Consider the following 18,993-nt stretch of genomic DNA (forward strand, 5'->3'; position numbering starts at 1 on the left):
TGATTTTTTTGGGATTTTTAGGGAATATGTAGGCGCAACCCCTAGGGCAGAGGGCGTCCAGGGGGCCCACATGCCTGTGGGCCGTGGCCTCCCCCCTGGCCGCGGGGTGGGGGCTTGTGGGGACCCTTGGTCCCCCCTGCCTTGGCTCTCAAGCTTCCCGATCTTCTTCCGTTACGGAAAAAATCTTTTCGGGGATTTTCTTCCGTTTGGACTCTGTTTCAAAATCTCCTCTAAAAGGGGTCAAAAACATGGAAAAAAATAAGAACTGACACTTGGCACTGAATTAATAAGTTAGTCCCAAAAAATATATAAAAGCCATGCAAAACATCCAAAGTTTGACAAGATAATAGCACGAAACCATCAAAAATTATAGATACGTTGGAGACGTATCAACGACCAACACAACTATCTAGGTGGTCCCTAGAAGCATAAGTAAGTCCATTACAAAATATATCAAGTATTTCATTCTTCTTAAGAGGATGATCAGGCAAATCATTAAGTAATTGGAGAAACCTCCCATAAGCTTGTGGGAGACTCTCTTCTTCAATTTGCGCAAAGTTAAATATTTTCTGCAAGGAAGCTTTTTTCTTATGAGTAGGAAAATATTTTTCAAAGAAGTTGTAAATCATATCCTGGGGACAAAGCACACGACGAGGAGCAAGAGTATTGTACCAAATCTTAGCAACACCCTTTAATGAGAACGGAAATAATTTGAGAATATAGTACTAATGAATTTTCTCATCATGAGTAAACAGGGTGGCTATATCACTTAACTTAGTGAGATGTGCCACAATAGTTTCATTTTCATGGCCATGAAAAGGACCAGATTCAACCAAAATAATTATGTCTGGGTCGACAGAGAATTCATAATCCTTATCGGTAACAAAGATAGGTTAAGTAGCAAACTTAGGATCATATTTCATTCTGGCATTCAAGTATTTTTCTTTCAACTTGCATAGTAGTTTCTGAAAATCTTCTCTATCCTAACAAGCAAGAAAGTCTCTAGCTATTTCTTCATCCGTAACATAACCTTCGGGTACTTTAGGCATTTCAATTCTAGGATAGTCATGTCTAAAAGGTGTTTCAATATTTTCAGTTCCAAAGATCTCATCAGTTTCAGCATGCTCAGTTTCTTTAGCTCTAGCAAGTTGTTAATCAAGAAATTTACCTAGTGGCACAATATCATCAAGTAAGGTACTAGCATCATCATTAGCATCATTCATAGCAGAGGTAGCATTACCAATAACTTGCGACATATCATGATTAATAGAATGTGGTGGTGGCGTTGCACGTTTATTCCAAACAGAGGGTGAATCAAGTGCACAACTAGATCACAGTTCCCTACCTCCCCTCGTCTCAGAGGGAACCATATTGGTTGTTGCGTCTTTCATATTCTTCATAGTGACTCAAGAAATATAGCTATGCTCCTCGTCAACGGTGCGAGAAAACATTCTTGAGAACCCACAAGTATATGGGATCACAATAGTTTTTAGGGTAGAGTATTCAACCCAAATTAATAGATTCTTCACAAGGGGAGCCAAGGAATATTTGTAGGTACTAGCATCGGAGTTGTCAATTGAACCACACTTGAAGATTTAGTATCTACATCACATGATTAGTACCACAGTAATATGATAGTTTTGATAACACTGGTAATAGTAGCATATGTAACGGTAAGAGTGGTAGCAGTTTTGTAACGTATGTAACGACAGTAGCAACACTAGTAACTTAGCAAGAACAATATGTGGAAAACTCATAGGCACTCGATCGGTGGTATTTCTGGATGATATTTGTCATGTATCAGTCATAACATAGGGCGACACAGAACTAGCTCCCGTTCATCGATATACTGTAGGCATGTATTTCATAAATAGTCATACATGCTTATAGAAAAGAACTTGCATGGCATCTTTTGTCCTACCCTCCCGTGGCAGCGGGGTTCATAAGGAAAACCAAGGCATATTAAGGCCTCCTTTTAATAGAGAACTGGAACAAAGCATGAACACATAGTGAATACATGAACTACTCGTACTACAGTAAACACCGGAAAGAATCCCAATTACTATCACCTTTGGGTATGTAGATCCTAACACGTATTAGGTGCGTATAACTTGCATGATTGGATCAAGAACATAGATATAATGGTGAAAATATACACGGTTAAGATCTGAAATCATGGCACTCGGGCCCTACCGACAAGCGTTAATCATGGAAAGTCATATCAATATCAATCTCCGAACATAGTTGATACTAGGGATAAAGCCCTAACAAAACTAACTCGATTACATGATGAATCTCATCCAGCTCCTCACCGACCAGCAAGCCTACAAACGGAATACTCACTCCCAGTGGAGAGCATCATGGAATTGGCGATGAAGGAGGGTTGGTAACGACGAAGACCAAAGATTCCCCTCTCCGGAGCCCCAAACGGACTATAGATGTGGCCTCCCAATGAAGAACAGGAGGTGGTGGCGGCTCTGTATCATGAAACGCGTGGAAACTTGCTCTTATTTTTTCTCCAAAAATAGGATTTTATAATGCTGGAGTTAGGGACAGTGGAGCCCCGAGGGCCCCACTACCCACCAGGCCGCGCCGGGGAGGGGGGTGGGGGGATTGCGTGCCCTGGTGCCTAGTGGGAGCATGGGGGCCCCTCTCCAGTGGGACTTGGCTCTAGTATTTTTTCTTTTATTCCACAAAAATTCTCCAAAAAGTTTCGTCCAATTCCGAGAATTTTTATTTCTGCACAAAAAACAACACCATGGTAGTTATGCTCAAAACAGCGTCAGTCCGAGTTAGTTTCATTCAAATCATGCAAATTAGAGTCAAAACCAAGAGCAAAAGTGTTAGGAAAAGTAGATATGATGTAGACGTACCACACAACCACAATATAGCGCAGCTCGCTACCCGCATTGGAACGCCCCTAGCCGCATATCAAAAGGAGCCCCGCTGCCTCGCGCCCGTGTAAAGCCGAACGCCGGCCGCCACTCCACTCGCCGTAGATGCCCCTACGGTGCATCTCCGACCACCCCGTGACCATCATCTGAACAACGTGAGCTCTAGCTTTGCGTAGAGCCCATCGGCATCGGCTCTAGTCGCGTATATCGCGATTCCGGCGAAATTATGGCCGCCTCCGTCGCGGATTTGACCACCGGAGCAACTCCGGCACCACCGTCGCTGTGGCTAGTCTAGGCCACTCCCCTCGGTCAATGATGAGTGGCCCCGAGGGGCCTAGCTGATTGGTTTGACTAGTCAACTATGCTAAATGGGCGGCACCAGCCGCTGACAAGTGGGGCCCACCCCACTAATCAAGCTAAATCATTTTAAAATAAATTAGTTAAATTAATCAGTCACTAACATGTGGGTCCTACTTGTTAATTAACCTTTTTAATTAAATTTAAATCATGCTTAATGCCACTATCTATGACATGTGGGACCGAGCTGTCATATTTGACCTGGAACAACTGGGTTGACTACTGACTTCATGCTCACATCATTTTGACGCAGTAAAGAAATTTTCGAATTTAATTAAATTCACTAATTCCAGGAAATGATTAAAACTTTGAAAAATCATATAAAATAGCTTATTAGCCGGATGAAAGTATTTTATATATGAAAGTATCTTAGAAAATCCAACGAATGTGAATATGCTATCCGTTTTTGTGTTACATGCCTCTAGCATGATGAAAATGAAACTTTCCCCTCCGGATTGTCTATTCGCTAAATGCCTAAGACCGAGGAATATCCGCACTTATTTTCCCGCTCCGTGTGCAACGTGTAGTACTGCGTTAGGTCACCCCTAGCACTGCATATTGTCATTTCATGCTTCGTGATGCATTTGTTTGCTTTATATTTATTACTTCTTCCCCACTTCTCTCTGATAGACCCTGAGGCTGATGTTACTGCCGTGTATGACTACACTTCTAGCGTTCAACAACTTGCTGCAGAACTTCCACGCAAGCAACCCCCTTGATCATTTCAATATCGCCCAATTCTTTATCCATCATGCTTGCATTAGAATTTGCTATTGTATTTGATTGCTTCTACTATGATGCATAGCCTAATTATGTAACCTGCTGTAGTTACCTACATGTTTATCCTATATGCTTAGTATAGGGTGGATAGTGAACCATCAGTGACCCCCTCACTTTGTCCCTGTTACCCTCGCTTCATCATTGATTGTTACCGTGAGCTCCCAAGACACTAACAGGTTTCGATACTTGATCCGATTCGGCCACTGGCCTTTGTCGCACTAACCACCATGCGCAAATAATTATGGGCACTCTTCGTCGTACATTCTTCGAAAGTTTTTCACATGCCACAGTGAGCATCACGCACCCGTGTGGTCCACGTAGGCACCTGCTTTGGATTAAGAGTTTGCTAGGACTGATCTCGATCGTCCTCGTAACACGTAGGAGTGTAAAGGGCGATGGGCCCAAGACCCCTAAGCATTTAGGAGTAAACTGGCGTGTTGGCCTCTCCGTTCAGCCTAGGTAGGACTACGATGTGTCGATCAGTGAAGGTCGGGCATGACCCAGGAAAGTGTGTCCGGTCGGAGTTAATCGAGCGTCTTGGCTAAGCTGGTGCACCCCTGTAGGGAAGTATATCTATTGGAATAGTCGTGTCCACAATAAGGGAAGCTCGGAAAGTATCTCGATATATACAACTAGAACTGGATACTGGAGACATGAAATGGAAATGATGTCTCCAAGATCGCTTCCTCGCAGGGAGTTGAGGAAGGATCTTTGGGCCTTGCTTGTGCATGCTTGTATATGTTTTACTAATATGTACTCTCCTAATGCTGCAAGACGCTGAAGATGCTAATCTTCGATAGGACTAGGTCTTCCTCTCTCTTCTGGCATTTCCGCAGTTCAGTCCAAAGATATAGCCCCATTCCTTTGATAGTGATGCATATTTAGTTTAGATCTGATGTAAGTCTTGCGAGTATTTTGGATGAGTACTCACCATTGCTTTGCTCCCCTTTTCCCCCTACAATACGATTGCCGCGATCAGATGACGGAGCCCAGGAGCCAACTGATCCGACTGACTACTACTACTATCCCGGCAAAGTCTACTATTACGTGGAGGCAGCCGAGGACCATGAGTAGTTAGAAGGCTCCCGGACAGGAGGTCTTTCCTTTTCGATCCATGTTGTTGTTTGTGCTAGCCTTCTTAAGGCAGACTTGTTTGTTATGTCTGTACCCAGATAATGTTGTTTCCACTGACTTGTATGTACTCGAGCTTATGTATTCGAGTCATCAAGGCCCCTGGCTTGTAACATAAAGCTTAAATTAATTTATCTGTGTCTAAAGTTGTGTTGTGATATCTTTTCATGAGTCACTGATCTTGATCGTACGCATTTACGTGTATGATTAACGTACGAATAAGGCGGGGGCGTCACAGCTATGCTGGGCCAGCATGTGCTATATTGGTAAAGAGATCAGTGGGTTGGGCTAAAACTGCTTATGTTCAGAGCCACATTTTGCTTTCACAGTCTAGCACAAAGTGACAAGGTTTCTAAAAAAAAGCAGAGAGTCACAAAAATATCACAAAGTCACAAGACACCTATTCGGTACAACCCCTTGGAAAAAAATAAATCCTATTCGGTACAGAAACTTCTTTGCACTAAGAAATCAAGAAAGTTGTGTATCAGAAAGTATGAAGGATAAGGCTTCTCTCGTCCAAAGAACGGTACTGAAGGCGAAAGATACTCAAAAATATGTCATTGGATCCAGCTGCAACATAGGTTCCAGCCAAAGAATTTATCATCCAAATCAACTATAATTAAAGATCACACGTTTTTCTCCTATGCCACTTACACAAACGCTGCAGACACATACAAGCGTAACATATATGTAGAACTAGTCTGACATGAGACATCCAATTGGTGATGGCAATTGTCACCGCATGCATCTCCGTATACATGTATGTCAAATCCGGATCCCTATACGGTCACTACAAGAAAATGGCTTTCTCCACTCAGCCGAGCTGCTCCCCTAGCTCGAAACGCTCCTGTTCGTCTGCTCTGGGATTCTCACCCACTTCTGTATTTAGCTTTGTACGTATGAGAGTGGATTTTTAAACTACCGGGTGTCTAGGCACCCTTTATGAACAGTAAAATGAAAAAAATCAAAATCAAAATCAAAAAATTCTGAAACTTTGCAACATCAATGATGATAAAACTTTGTAGGTGTTTGCAATTTTCATGCCAAAAAACTATTCGTGAAGTTCTACACACGAAAAAGATTTTCAGTTCTTAAAGTTTTAAGCACTTTTAGCATTAAAATCTGAAACTTGTTTGTATATATCTCTCTAGAAGATATTTTGGCATGATAATTTACAAAAATATACAAAGTTTGATCATCTTTGATGCTGCAAAGTTTCAGGTTTTTTTGATTTTGTTTTTTATTTCTTTTGGTTTTACTATTTAGAAAAGGTGCCTAGGCACCCGGGTGCTATCACACCTTTCTCTTGTACGTATACACGCCACCAGTAAACCACACTCACACCGTGCATCTCAATATCTTCATATACCAACGTACCGATGAGCTCGTACGCTATACGTACCTACGTCGGCCTGACGAGCATCAGGGGCCACGGGGATACACGCTTCCTCCGGCGAAGTAATGCCCTTCCGTCGTCCGAAAGGGGGCGGGGGAGCTGCTGGAAGCGCCGCCGTAGGGGTGGTGGTGGTTCTGCTGCTGCGGCATGTACTCCATCGCCGGCGGCGTCGGCTTCCAGTGCCGCTTCCGCTGGTTGATGAACCAGTTGTTGATCTGCTTGGCGTCCAGCCCCGTCGACTCCGCCAGCGCCGCCTTCTCCAGCTCCTGTCGATCGAAGCAGGCCATTAGCTGCTGCTGCAAAGATGTCGCACACACGATCGAACGGCGCGGCATCCATGCATGGCCGGCGTGCGTACGTACCGACGGGTAGGGCCATCGGTAGTGCAGTTGCCACCAGTGCAGGAGCTTCTGCCGCGCGTCCCTCGGCAGCTTGCCTTTCTTCTTCTTCTTGGAGAGGTCCTTCCAGAGGCTGCTCAGGTAGCCGCTGTACTTGTTCAGGAGATGGCTCTTGAGCTCCTTGTCCTCCGCGCAGTGACTCGTGATCTCTGGCAGGCCGCCGACGTCGCCCGTTTCTTGCTCGTCTTCGGAGGAACCGCCCCCTTCGTAGCTTTGGTCGTCTGTTATGTCACATTAATTGGCAAATCCAGGAAAACAAAGATGTCAGACAAACTCGCGCGCGGCTGTGAACTCAGATGCATGTATTGTAAGCAGCCCTTGCATCAAGTGACGAATCTAGACAGAAAATGAAGGGTGGGCTCAAAGTTTACGCAAGTCTGTATCATGGGAACATATGTTGGGTTGGGCTGGCAAGTGGCTGAGTTGAAACTTTTTTCACTGTTCGAGGGATGGCTCAAGCCTCTTAAAGCCCCCCGGTAGATTCGCCTTGCATCTTGTTCCCTAATAGATCTAACACTGTGTTTTGTGCGTGTGTGTGAAACATCTAACACTGTAAATTTGGTTGTACTTGTTTCATAATTATCTTAACCGTAGTAGCACACCCGACAGCACACATCATAATTAAGGTCATGTTTGGAACCACAATAGATTATGATAATCTGGATTATGAAGATAGATTATATAATCTGATTTTTAAAATAATATAGGTGGACATGTTTGGAGGTCAGATTATATAAACTATAATCCAGGTTTTACATTGCATAATGACATGTTTGCCCTCTCTTTTTCTTTAAAAAAAGAGGAGGGTGTTGGTGTCAGGAATGTAATTATCTCAAACTTTACAAGAGTAATGGGTCATTAGGCATCCATAATCTGATTTTAGCCGGGGTAGAGTAGATTGTGACTTTTTAATAATCCGTTCATCTAGTTTCTATAATCTGTACAATAATCTGTTCTGTTTGGAGACATAATAGATTATAAAAGCTGGATTATATAATCTGAGTGATTTGAAACAGGACCTAATTCGAGTAGCTCATAATGTTGTATAGACTCTAGAGTAAATAATATACCTCGTATTTTCTCTATCCAAATTGCTAAGCCTGCCAAATTATTATAGATGACATACGACCATGCCACATCATCAGGATTGACACATCACTTTAATTTAGCTTAGCAGTTCATTGCATGCATGCGCGTCCCCCATATCAGTGCACATATCATGTATATATTCTTAATTTAAATATCCATGCTCATACAATCAAATTTCATTAATATATTATAACTATTTCATGGCCAACCTAACAATAGTTGTTTTTCGGTACTCTTAGAAACATCAAGATTGTATTAAGTAACTGCTTCTTGAATTCCAAATAAGTTAAAGTTCTACCTTTGTTCTAAGTCAAAGTTCTTCTTTTAAGTTCCCCATAAGAAAAATACTACTTTAGGTTTGATCAAGTATGTACTAGAAAAATTAGAAGCATTGCTTTTTCTACCACAGGCCAAATCTTTGACACCCACCCCCCCCCCCCCCCCCCCCGCCCCGCCCCCACCCCTACCACGTTCCTCAACCATTTTTTTCATCCAGCCGATTTTTCCACCACGTCATATTTGACCGCACCTTGTAAGTACATCGCTCAATCACATTAATTTACTTACCTTTGCAGCACTACATCAACTCCTGCTTAATTAACTTACTTTTTTAAAATAACATGAAAAATATTCTGCTTAATTCCATTCACAACACATTTTCGTATGCCGCTCAATTACATTAACTAGATGATGCCCCGGCGTGTTGCCGAGGGAAACTTGCTAAAAAATGCATAAAAGTTGCTAAAAAAATATCTATAACTAATGGGAAGAAAATGCAAGTTTAAGAATGAAGGAAATAAAAAGGGTATAAAATGAATTACTGTTAAAAGAATGTTAATGTGAATTTAAACTACATAGGTATGGTCCAAGCGACAAACACATATATTTTTAATAAAATATCTACTGCAAAAAATAATCTGTGATTAACATGCATGAATTGATGATATGGTGCTTGCATGCATAGAGTAATGCAGAAACAATGTAGTTTATGACTTGCATGCATAACTTGCTTTTGTTGCATAGTTGCATGTCTGGGAAAAATAGCTAATGGGTAGTAGCTATTTAGAAATAGAAGATTTACTTAACATGCATGACTTAGGCTATAAAATTACTGAGGTAAAAATTTTCATCCACGTGGCGACGCACGGACACGTACCTTGTTGAAAAATATGCTAGTATGTAAATCATCAAATATGTATAGTACATAAATAGTTTTATGATGAACCTAGTGGGACTAATTTTTTGTTGTAGATAGATGTTGGTATATTTTTCTGCAGGCTTGGTCACTCTTAAAGGTGTTTGACGTATGATAAAGCTATAAGTCCAAATAATTTGGAATGGAGTGAGTCACATATTAGCCGCTTAGAAAAATCTAGCCGCATGGGATCAAGAAGGCATCATCGCTCTATGTTTGTTTTGCCAGTTCCCCTGCCTCACACAACTTATATAGTGTCCAAAGACAAGGCGGAATCCTAGTAGGAGTAAGCTTGTTGCAAAGCTTAGTTATATCTTATGATAGATTGTCATTGGCAATGGCATCAACACACCAGAAACATGTTGCGTGACCCCTTAAATCCCCATCTTGGTGTGGTCATCACAACCGACAACAGGGAGCCAATGATATTTGTTTTCTCACAGTAGGTCTCTCGATCCAAAGTTGGTTTGGTGGCCGTGGTGATGACCCTTGGTGCTAAGTTTAGTTGTAATCAATGGTTTATCTATTCTTCCTTTCCCTGTCTTCTTCCCCAACAATTCATAAATGGAACATTAGTTTGGTATCTTGCCATGCTTGTCATCACGGTTTTAACAATCTTAGAATGAAGCTTCTTCAGTTTGTGGGTCCGGTCTTCAACTTCTTGATTGGAGGATTGGATAAATGCCAACATGCAAAGAATAGAAAGCGAGACACCGATTTCGGCTAACACTCATGCAACTTTTTTTTATCAGCACCGTGGATATATATGTTGTTGGTGTTGTTCATTTATTTTCTTTATAGGTTGATGTATTATCTCATTTCGTCTTTACATTACGTCCATTGCTCAAACACCCACAAATCTCTTCAATGAATCATACCTATCAACATCCTTTGGAAATCTTGAATTTTGTTAGCACGGCACATGAGCATATATCCGAAAATTCCTTCAAAATGTATTTAGATGTTTTTTGTGCTGAAATATTCACTCGGTATGTTTGGTTAAACTCAGTTTATGTTGGGGCAAATGAACATGTGAAGTTCATGATATAAATAAATTCAAGTCGCATATCTTCCAGAACATGTACTCTCTCTGTTACACTAATGTAAGATGCTTTTGCATTTTAAATAGAACCGCAAAAACGTCTTATATTGATATACAGGGGTAGTAATATTTTCCAAAACTTGAAAGATGCATGAATCAGAATGTCTTTTGGAAGACCAAGGAAGACGAATGACATTTGTGTAGCTGCCCCCACATGTTTCTTTGGTTTGATAGCTATGGCAAACTTCTTTCTCTGTTTCTAAATATAAGTTTTAAGAGGTTTCACTAAGTGATTACATACAGATATATATAAATATATTTTTGATTGTAGATTCATTCATTTTGCTCTGTATATTGTTCTTCCGGTGAAACCTCTAAAAAAATTATATTTTAGTAACGAAGGGAGTAGTAATCACAAAAACATGAATGCGCGGTTGCCCCACGCCACCTGCACATAGTCCTTGCATTGCATGTACATATAGCCAGTGCATCATCACGGGATCAAAGTCTCAAAGCTAATTAAGCAGTCCGATGCGTGCAGACATCTGAATCAGACGCCCACATGCATGCATGCCCATTCATGCAGCAGAAGAGCCGCTTCTTGTGGCGACCGGCGACTTTGGCATAGTGCTAAGCCTAAGGCTGGTCACAATGGAGAGTAACATAAGGTAGGAACCTACACGTTTTCCTAGACTATGTTCCTATCTGCACAATGGGGAGTAACATGTATGTAGTGTCATGCAATAATGCATTTATTAGGCTATAGACTAATTGTTTCTTGGAGTGTGTGATGTTCCGGTAACTTAGCTAGTTACCACAAGCACCTCTCTCTTTATTAAATACGTGCCACATAAGCAAAGTTGTATTGGAGTGTGTGATGTTACTGCTAAGTTCCTTTCCATTGTGACCAGCCTAAGCGTCGCGCACCACCCTAGCTACGTAAAATCAGACCCATTAACTAGTGTCCCCCCTAGATGAACCCGTGTCAGTGGACGGATCGTCGTCGACGTACCGCTGCGACGACTAGCCGGCAGGAGGCAGACCAGGCCTAGTGAACTCGTGGTGTCTCCACTGTACCATCTGCACCCTTCTGCATGACACTGTAGGGTTCCTCGTACCCTTTGTCACGGCCAGTGGGCTCGCCATGCACGCTACTTCAGATAGAAATTAATTAGCCGGATATCTCTCCCTCACACACACACAAGTAGGGTAGGGTAACTAATTGTCACGCTTGGTGGCCTCGCCACATGCCCGCTAGTTCAATACTCCGTCCGTCATAAATTATTTGTCACACAAATAAATAGAAATAAATATATATATATATATAACTAAAATATATCTAGATACATTCATTTCAATGACAAGTATTTTGGGACGGAGGAAATAGAAATTAGCTGAGAATCTCTTTCTCTCTCTATAGTAGGGTAACTAAGAGCATCTCTAGCAGACCCCGTATAATGTCCCAAATCGTAAAATAACAGTCAAAATAAGGGTCTGCGCGAAAAATGTTGTCAGACCAGACTCCGCAAACGCATCCGACCCGTAAACATTTTTGGCGGGCGCGGCAAAATCCCCTCCCCGACCCACGAAAACACAGGTTTCCGCCTCGCCTATACGGTGCCCTGTATCCTAGGGAAGCGGTTGGCGGGACGGGCATTTTAGCCCGTGCCCTTTCCCCACCCCTTTCCACCGCCGCGCCGCCATTGGTTTCCCCAGCCCGCCGCCGGCGATTTTCGCCAAATCTGCGGGGTGAATCGCGCCGCTGGGGCGTCGCTGCCCTCTTCTGTCGAGCCGCTGCACCGGCTCCCCCGGATCCGCCAATCCACGGCGGCGGGAGAGCCACCATCGGAGATGGACTTGAGCCTGTGCGAGAAGTTTCTGCTCGAGGATTCATCCGATTCGAATGACTCGGATGTTGAGACGATGCTTCTCACATTTCGCAGGAGAATTTGGTTACGACCCTTGCCGTGAAGGAGCACGAAGACGAGCATCGAAAGAGGCGGCGTGGATCGACTATCGGCCATCTTTGCATTCCTTGAAATCGCCATCTCCGCAACGAGATGCTGATGCGAGACTACTTCGCCGCCAATCCAACATACCCGTCGCACCTTTCCAAAGAAGGTACCGTATGCGCAGATCCCTCTTTGTTAAAATTGTTGAAGTTTACGAGGCCAATTATTGATATTTTACTTATATTGCACATGATGAGTAATTCTGATTTACGGTGTATTCGGTTTGCGGGTCAATGCGGTGGTGTCCGAGCAAATCCCGCATTGACGACCTGTATAATAAAATCTTCTGCGAATATCCTTTTATACGGGTTCGTTTTAAGAGGTTTGCCTCTGTCCGTACCTGCGCCGGTCCGCAAAAATTGTTTTTCACAAACTGTAATAACTTTTACAAATCGGCATTATACAGGGTCAGCTATAGATGCTCTAGCTGTGCGCTGCCGTAAGCTTGCAGCTAGCAAGCTTTCACCTTTTGCAGTCGCTGCAGCTACAAAACATTTGTTGTTCATTAATTCCAAGACACGAGGAGTGTTGGCTGTTTAGGAAAAAAGATCTGGGCTCTGATCCAAGACCCGTGCTATATATGTTGATTAAATACGGTGTGGTCGTGTACTGTAGGACTATCTGGATAGGACTGTAGTAAAAGAGAACATGTAAGTACAGTACCCAACTTATTCAAATGTACTAGTACCATGATGCATGTTTTTCGAGAGGTGCTTAATTTTTTTGAAACATGAGTGCTTGATCTGGAAACATTGCTTAAGATGCACATGTATACTCCCTTTGTCCGGAATTAGTTATCGCAACAATGAATAAAAGTGAATGTATCTAGAACTAAAATACATCTAGATACATCCATCTCGACGGAGGGGGTATATTAAATTAGCACGGTGTTTTTTATTTATTTAGATGCTTGATATTGTGGTTATGTTTTCTCTGTTTAAGCACTCACATCTAACCGTGTTGGTTCAGTCTTTCGAAGGTCTTCATAGAGATAGATTATGTGTGCGTTCACATGAATGAGTGTATATATTTGTGCGAGCATCCATACTCTGTTAAAAAACACAAAAAGAGTGTTTGGAAAACTGTCCATTAGTCTGTTTTTTCCTATACGACATCAGAAAGCATAACTTGAGTTGAGCCCACAAAAATGAGTCATAAAAATCACTGTTATTACAACTAATTATTTCTCAATTGACAACCTTAATGGTATGACTAACCAGTGGTGAAAGTCGCTTTATTTTCTGCGTTGCATGTATGATAACTAGTAGCACTAAGGGTAATCACAATGCTCCATGTCACCCATGAAACCTTGCGGACTAGGATAAAATATAAGATGGTGGAATATTTAACAAAGAGAGAGTTGAAGGTTGTATTTTAAACAAGATATCACCAAAGCGAGAGTTGAAGGTCGTATTTTAAACAAGATACCACCAAATGTAAAAAATACTAATGCAAAATCATTGTTTTCTCGATCTCCTACCAATATGAATTTGACATGATTAGAATAAATATGGGTTACGTATTGAAAGGGTTGTATCTACATATAGATTTAACATGTTCTGTAAACTTTAGATGCAAGTTTTAGTGTCATGCTAGCTATTGGGAGTGTCCTTGGAATTATCACTCTCTATATGTTTAACATCTTATGGCTCTTTGGTGTAGCACTTGTTTTTAGGGAGTTATGTGTAGAACCAATGACTTGCCAAGTTCATATGTAGGCCTTATCAATAACAATAAAAAAATGCCCCCCTCGACGCCCCCCTTGACGTGCCAGACCTCATCCCAATAGGATAGATTCATATCTACTTCATTCTACCCTCGTAAACAAGTTTAAATCCCCTCATGCAACAATGCAATGTCCCTAAGCTAAAAAACCAATGCATTGTTCCACCGACCCTACCTTGAGTGTTCTGTCTCCCCAACTCCTTTCCCACCATGCCTTAGTTTTCCATGTCGAACATCTATTTTGGTCATAATTAAACCCACCCTCTTTCTACCTTCTTTGCTAGCTTAACCACTATCGCAAGCCAATTTCTAATGATAGCGGGCTAATTATCTCCTAATTTGGGATCAAATCACACATTTACTATTGTTCTCAACCATAGCCAGTGGGATGCCGCATCCCTTGACATATCCCAACCGCAAGTTGAATGTACATAATTGCTCTAAAGTGGTTTTGTTTTATTTACAACATAATTAGTGATGCAACCATGTGCTTGGGCTTATAAATAGTGCACTGATACATTTTAAGGCAAGCAACCATGGTTGGAGGCCCCCTCCCCCCCCCCCCCCCCCCCAAAATCCGGAAAGTGAAAAGAGACAACCAATGATTTTATTTGCGTGAGATATTAAGAAAGCCATACTATAATGAGGGGCGCGCTTTGGAGTAAGAGGTTGGAATAAACTTGCATTCACAGGGAAATATTGCACAAGAGAACATATCCAGACTGAGTGAGAGCCCTCAATTTCTTGGTTTTGCAACTACTCTATGTACCCTAGAACCTCTGGTCAGCCTTTGAGATATCCAAAAGCCTGCCACCCCTCAGTTGCAACTTTTTGAAAAGCCCGAATCCTACCCAAATACTGCCTGAAAGCTCCGGGGTCCAAAATCTTTGGGTTTTAAAGAAGTATCCAGCTCATGAGTTGTAGCTCTCTACATGGCCGGAAGCATGTTTAGAGGTTTTCTAGACTCCTCAGGGCATGTAGAATGACTTGTGGGGCACCTATATAAGTCCACCTATTCCCCATGAGTAAGATGATGACTCAAGTTTTTCTACTCCATTAATGTGAATCACAAATATTTGAGACCTCCCTCCCTAGTGCTCAATCTTGCTCAAACTTAGGGATAACTAAAGGAGATCTTGACCTACACTTTCACCAAAGAAAAGATTGAACCCCCTTGGATCCTAGGTGAATATTGTCACTCTTGGAATTTTTAGGGACTCCTAGATGGTTGGAATCCTTTTGTAAGCTTCCTTGTTATGGTGTGCTCCGAAGAAGTTCTTAGAAGGTTTGGCGGTCACCTCAAGACAAACCTCTAATGGATTAGGTCCTTCCTTTGGTGGGAGACTCAAGGAGAATTCGGTGAGCCTATCATGGCATTGATGAAGCTTTGGCCCTCAGACCCCTCCAACTAATATTAGCACTCTCCCACGAGTGTGAACTCTAGGATACATCCTAGTCTTCAACTTGTGGTTGTTTACAACTCCTTTACTTTGTGCGTGTGCTTGATAGCTAGTTGTTGCTCTTGCTTAACTTGTGGAGATAGTTTTTCCTTGCCATACAGGTTGTTCTCAACTTAGACTACATATCTAGAGAACTTATTAATCCACACTTACCATTTGAATTGAGGAAAGCTAAAAAAATTATAGTCTTTTATTCACCCCACCCCACTCTAGTTGACCTCTTGAATCCTTCCATAAGTTCCCCTTCCAACCTCCTCATAAGTCCTCTAATGCGGGATTTTGTCTAGTTATTTTTCCATTGAAGTGTGGCACCCAATTCACCGTGAGGGATATGTATGTATATATGATTTATATGGTGGTGCTAGCCATTGTCTCGAAATGAATTTATCATGGATTGTCTGTGGGATTCTCATGGATTCTCTGTTGATAACATAATAATGTCTGGTTTTGTTCCGAATAATTCTCTGTTGACCTCGATTTACCAAACTCGGAATCTTCAAAACAACCATTTGGCCTCTGATCTTAGGAGATGAATAATCTAGCATCGTCAAATGATGTAATAGGGGGAGCATGGGAAGAAGGAGAAGAATGAAGAAGATGTGGTTGGGGGTGCAGAAAGAGGAGAGGAAAGAGAAAGGAGAGAGATCTAACCTCGACCAGGAGGGCACCAAGGCAATTATGATTGACAACATGATAGGAAATGAGCTCACCACCAGGCTTAAATGATGGCCTGGTTGGGGTGGATGCGAACCTACCTGATATTCCCAATGGTGGAATAGTAAGATTGTCATGCCACCTAAGAAGGATGAGGTGGTGGTGGTAGAGGGAGGAGGGAATGACGACGAATCAATTTTATCTCTCAAACTATTCATCCAATTGAAGATAAAATTTTCTTATTGGCTTTGTTGCATTTGTGGCGAGATCTTGAAAATTAGATCCGATGTTAAGATGTTTATTAGACAACTTTTTTGATGAGCAATTTTTGTTTCAAGTGACTCACTTGCTGGTCATAGGTAGACTACAACTACCTGGTGACCATGTTATAGTAATTTGGTTACCTGGTTATTAGCTGATATCATCCATTACTTGCGGACACTTTAATACTCACTCTAGCTCTGCATAACATTTGAATGCCTACACATATAAATTATTATCTGGTATAACCAGACACTATTATCGTGGTAACTGTTTGATGCTAACATGGCAACTAGGGTACAATAACCTGAGTGCTACCGGTGACAACAACAAAAATATCTTCAAAACATGATGACTTGAAGTCCTCAAATCGAGACGAACTCTTTTCTTTTGGAGTAAATGGAGAAGAACTCAACGATCAAGACATATCACTAGTCAAATTAGTTAATAGTTTGTGTGATAAATACATCTGAATGCTACTTCCTCCGTAACATTTTATAATACGTTTTTAGATTCCATGGCAGTGCCAAAAATATGTCTTACGTTATGTTACGGAGGGAGTAACAGTTTAAATGATTATGGTGCCAGTAAAATTAATGCATTTATAGTATACACCTCCTCTTTCTACAGGAAAACAAAAGCACAACACTGTAAACCAAAGATGCGTGTGCATGCTACTAATTAGATTTGTTAAATTAGATGCACAGGAACAACACACAGCAGCCACATGCATGGTTGGTTGTTTGCATTTGCTCTGTATATTGACAAACAATGGTGTACTAGGTTCCCTGCTCTGCAATAGTCAGCACTGCGGTTCCCAATTTCTGAATCTGAGAAAAGCAAATAGTAGTAGTAACAAATGCGCATATACCTAGCGTAAATGACTCCATCTGCGCCTCCATGGCCCTGAAGAACTGGTCGGCTTCTTGGACTGGTCTTGCGAGCTCCTGCTTGTACCTGACAAGCACATCGCAGTAGGTCTCCTGTGCATGGCAAAAGTAAACATACTCATGTAAACCATACATACATATGTCGCGTGTGCAGGCATATACTATTCATCTCATAGTATTCTGTAGCTACATCTGGTAAACATGTAGATTCAGCTGAGTCACACAGATCAATGAGGTCATATGGAGAATTATAGTATATTCTCTTCTCCTCGCGAGTCTCCATGGAAAGTAGATTGTTAAGGCACTTATAGCCTTATAGATAGCTATTGGAGAGTTGAGATTACCATGAACTCATCAAGTTCAGGGTCCGGCACCGGGTCTTGACGCCGGTCGCCAGGATCTGAATCGAGGTCGGCGGCGAGGGCGGACAACCGACCAACAATCTCCGGCGGGGCTCCGACCTTAGACAAGGCAAAATAAATTAAAGGAGCTAGCACTGATTAGCACATGTAGAGAGACAAACACAGCAAGTTTGAGCAGAAAGCTAGAGAATAAGAAGCATCTCGCCGGTGATTTTGTGATGCCACGAACCATTAGTCGCAATATTACATGCGTTGGTAGAATTAACCCGGGAGGCCGGGACGTACGCACCTTCTGGCACTCTATGAAGGATGTCAGGAGAGCAGGATAGAGAGGGTGCGACATGATCTTGGCTTTGACTGTATCCGTTCCCCTGTCATGGTTGGAGTGTCCGGAAGGTTCAGGCGGCGCCGGCGCCGGCTCCGGCACTGGTGAGGTGGATGCCCCCGAGGTTGTGTTGTCTAAGGCGAGGTACAAGGGTGTGGAGGTGTTGGCCTTGGAGCCACTAGGAAGAAGGGGAAACTGATCCATGTTTGCGTACTTATCTTCTAGCTGATCCTAATTATCTAGCGAGTGGGTTAACTGTGGTGCAGGAACGGAAGGACAGGCCTACCCTAGCTAGGTCAAGAAAAAGCCGTGGGTGTGGGTGTGAGAAGAAAGAGAGAGAGAGAGAGAGAGAGAGAGATCGGTGTGCACATGCAAGTTGTAATCCAGGCACAGCGCATTTGGCCGGTAATATCCAGATAAGAAAGCGGTGTCAATAATGAAGGGAACAATTGTTGTTGTTAAGTGCATTGTTCTTCAAGAAAAGGAATAGTTGTACGTTTGTACCATGTCATCAATACCCAAACCCACACATCAATCAGTTATTATAATTCAACACTTGTCCTCTGATCCAACGGTCACAAGTACTTTTACTGAATTAATATTGTGTTTGTTGGTTTTAAACTTGAGACCTTTTATTCTGATAGCATACTTCTACCATTCCCACATGCACAGCATATTAGGGTGCCTTAAGAAAAGCCTTCGGACAAGAATTTCTTTGTTATTTTTTTGGTTTGACTAGATTTCTTTTCAAAAGTACTTATTTGTTAGTAATTTTATATCATACAGATAGCGTATCAATGGAATAGTTTTTGTTCAAAGTTTTGTCTGGCCGATTCGTGATGCACCTCCATATGAGAACGGAAAAACAAACGAGCTTCATGCGCCAGGCAATTTGCCTATAATAAAGGTCTGAACTGATGAAAGTGCGCGGGCAATATATTTCCAATGTCCACACCCATCTATGCTTTGTTAGGTTTTAAATGTGGGACTTACACATACAAGAATATTTTATTTAGATATTA

The 18,993-nt window shown here is 42.1% G+C and overlaps 1 protein-coding gene across 2 annotated transcripts; it reads right to left on the reverse strand.

The window, feature by feature from the left end:
• Positions 1-5,689: 5,689 nt before the first annotated feature.
• LOC123447045 (homeobox protein knotted-1-like 4) lies at positions 5,690-18,301 on the reverse strand. 2 transcript variants are annotated; one of them, XM_045123607.1, is made up of 6 exons: positions 17,936-18,301; positions 17,629-17,745; positions 17,266-17,377; positions 6,921-7,177; positions 6,565-6,824; positions 5,707-6,041 (listed from the first exon to the last, which is right to left on the reverse strand). In XM_045123607.1, the coding sequence occupies exons 1-5, from the start codon at positions 18,173-18,175 to the stop codon at positions 6,585-6,587; spliced, it is 966 nt and encodes a 321-aa protein (XP_044979542.1). In that variant the 5' UTR covers positions 18,176-18,301; the 3' UTR covers positions 5,707-6,041; positions 6,565-6,584. The 2 variants fall into 2 exon arrangements, with proteins under 2 accessions (XP_044979541.1, XP_044979542.1); XM_045123606.1 differs by having other exon boundaries at positions 5,690-6,824; positions 17,936-18,300.
• Positions 18,302-18,993: the final 692 nt, after the last annotated feature.

This window comes from Hordeum vulgare, chromosome 4H, assembly GCF_904849725.1.
Source record: "Hordeum vulgare subsp. vulgare chromosome 4H, MorexV3_pseudomolecules_assembly, whole genome shotgun sequence".
Lineage (NCBI taxonomy): Eukaryota > Viridiplantae > Streptophyta > Magnoliopsida > Poales > Poaceae > Hordeum > Hordeum vulgare.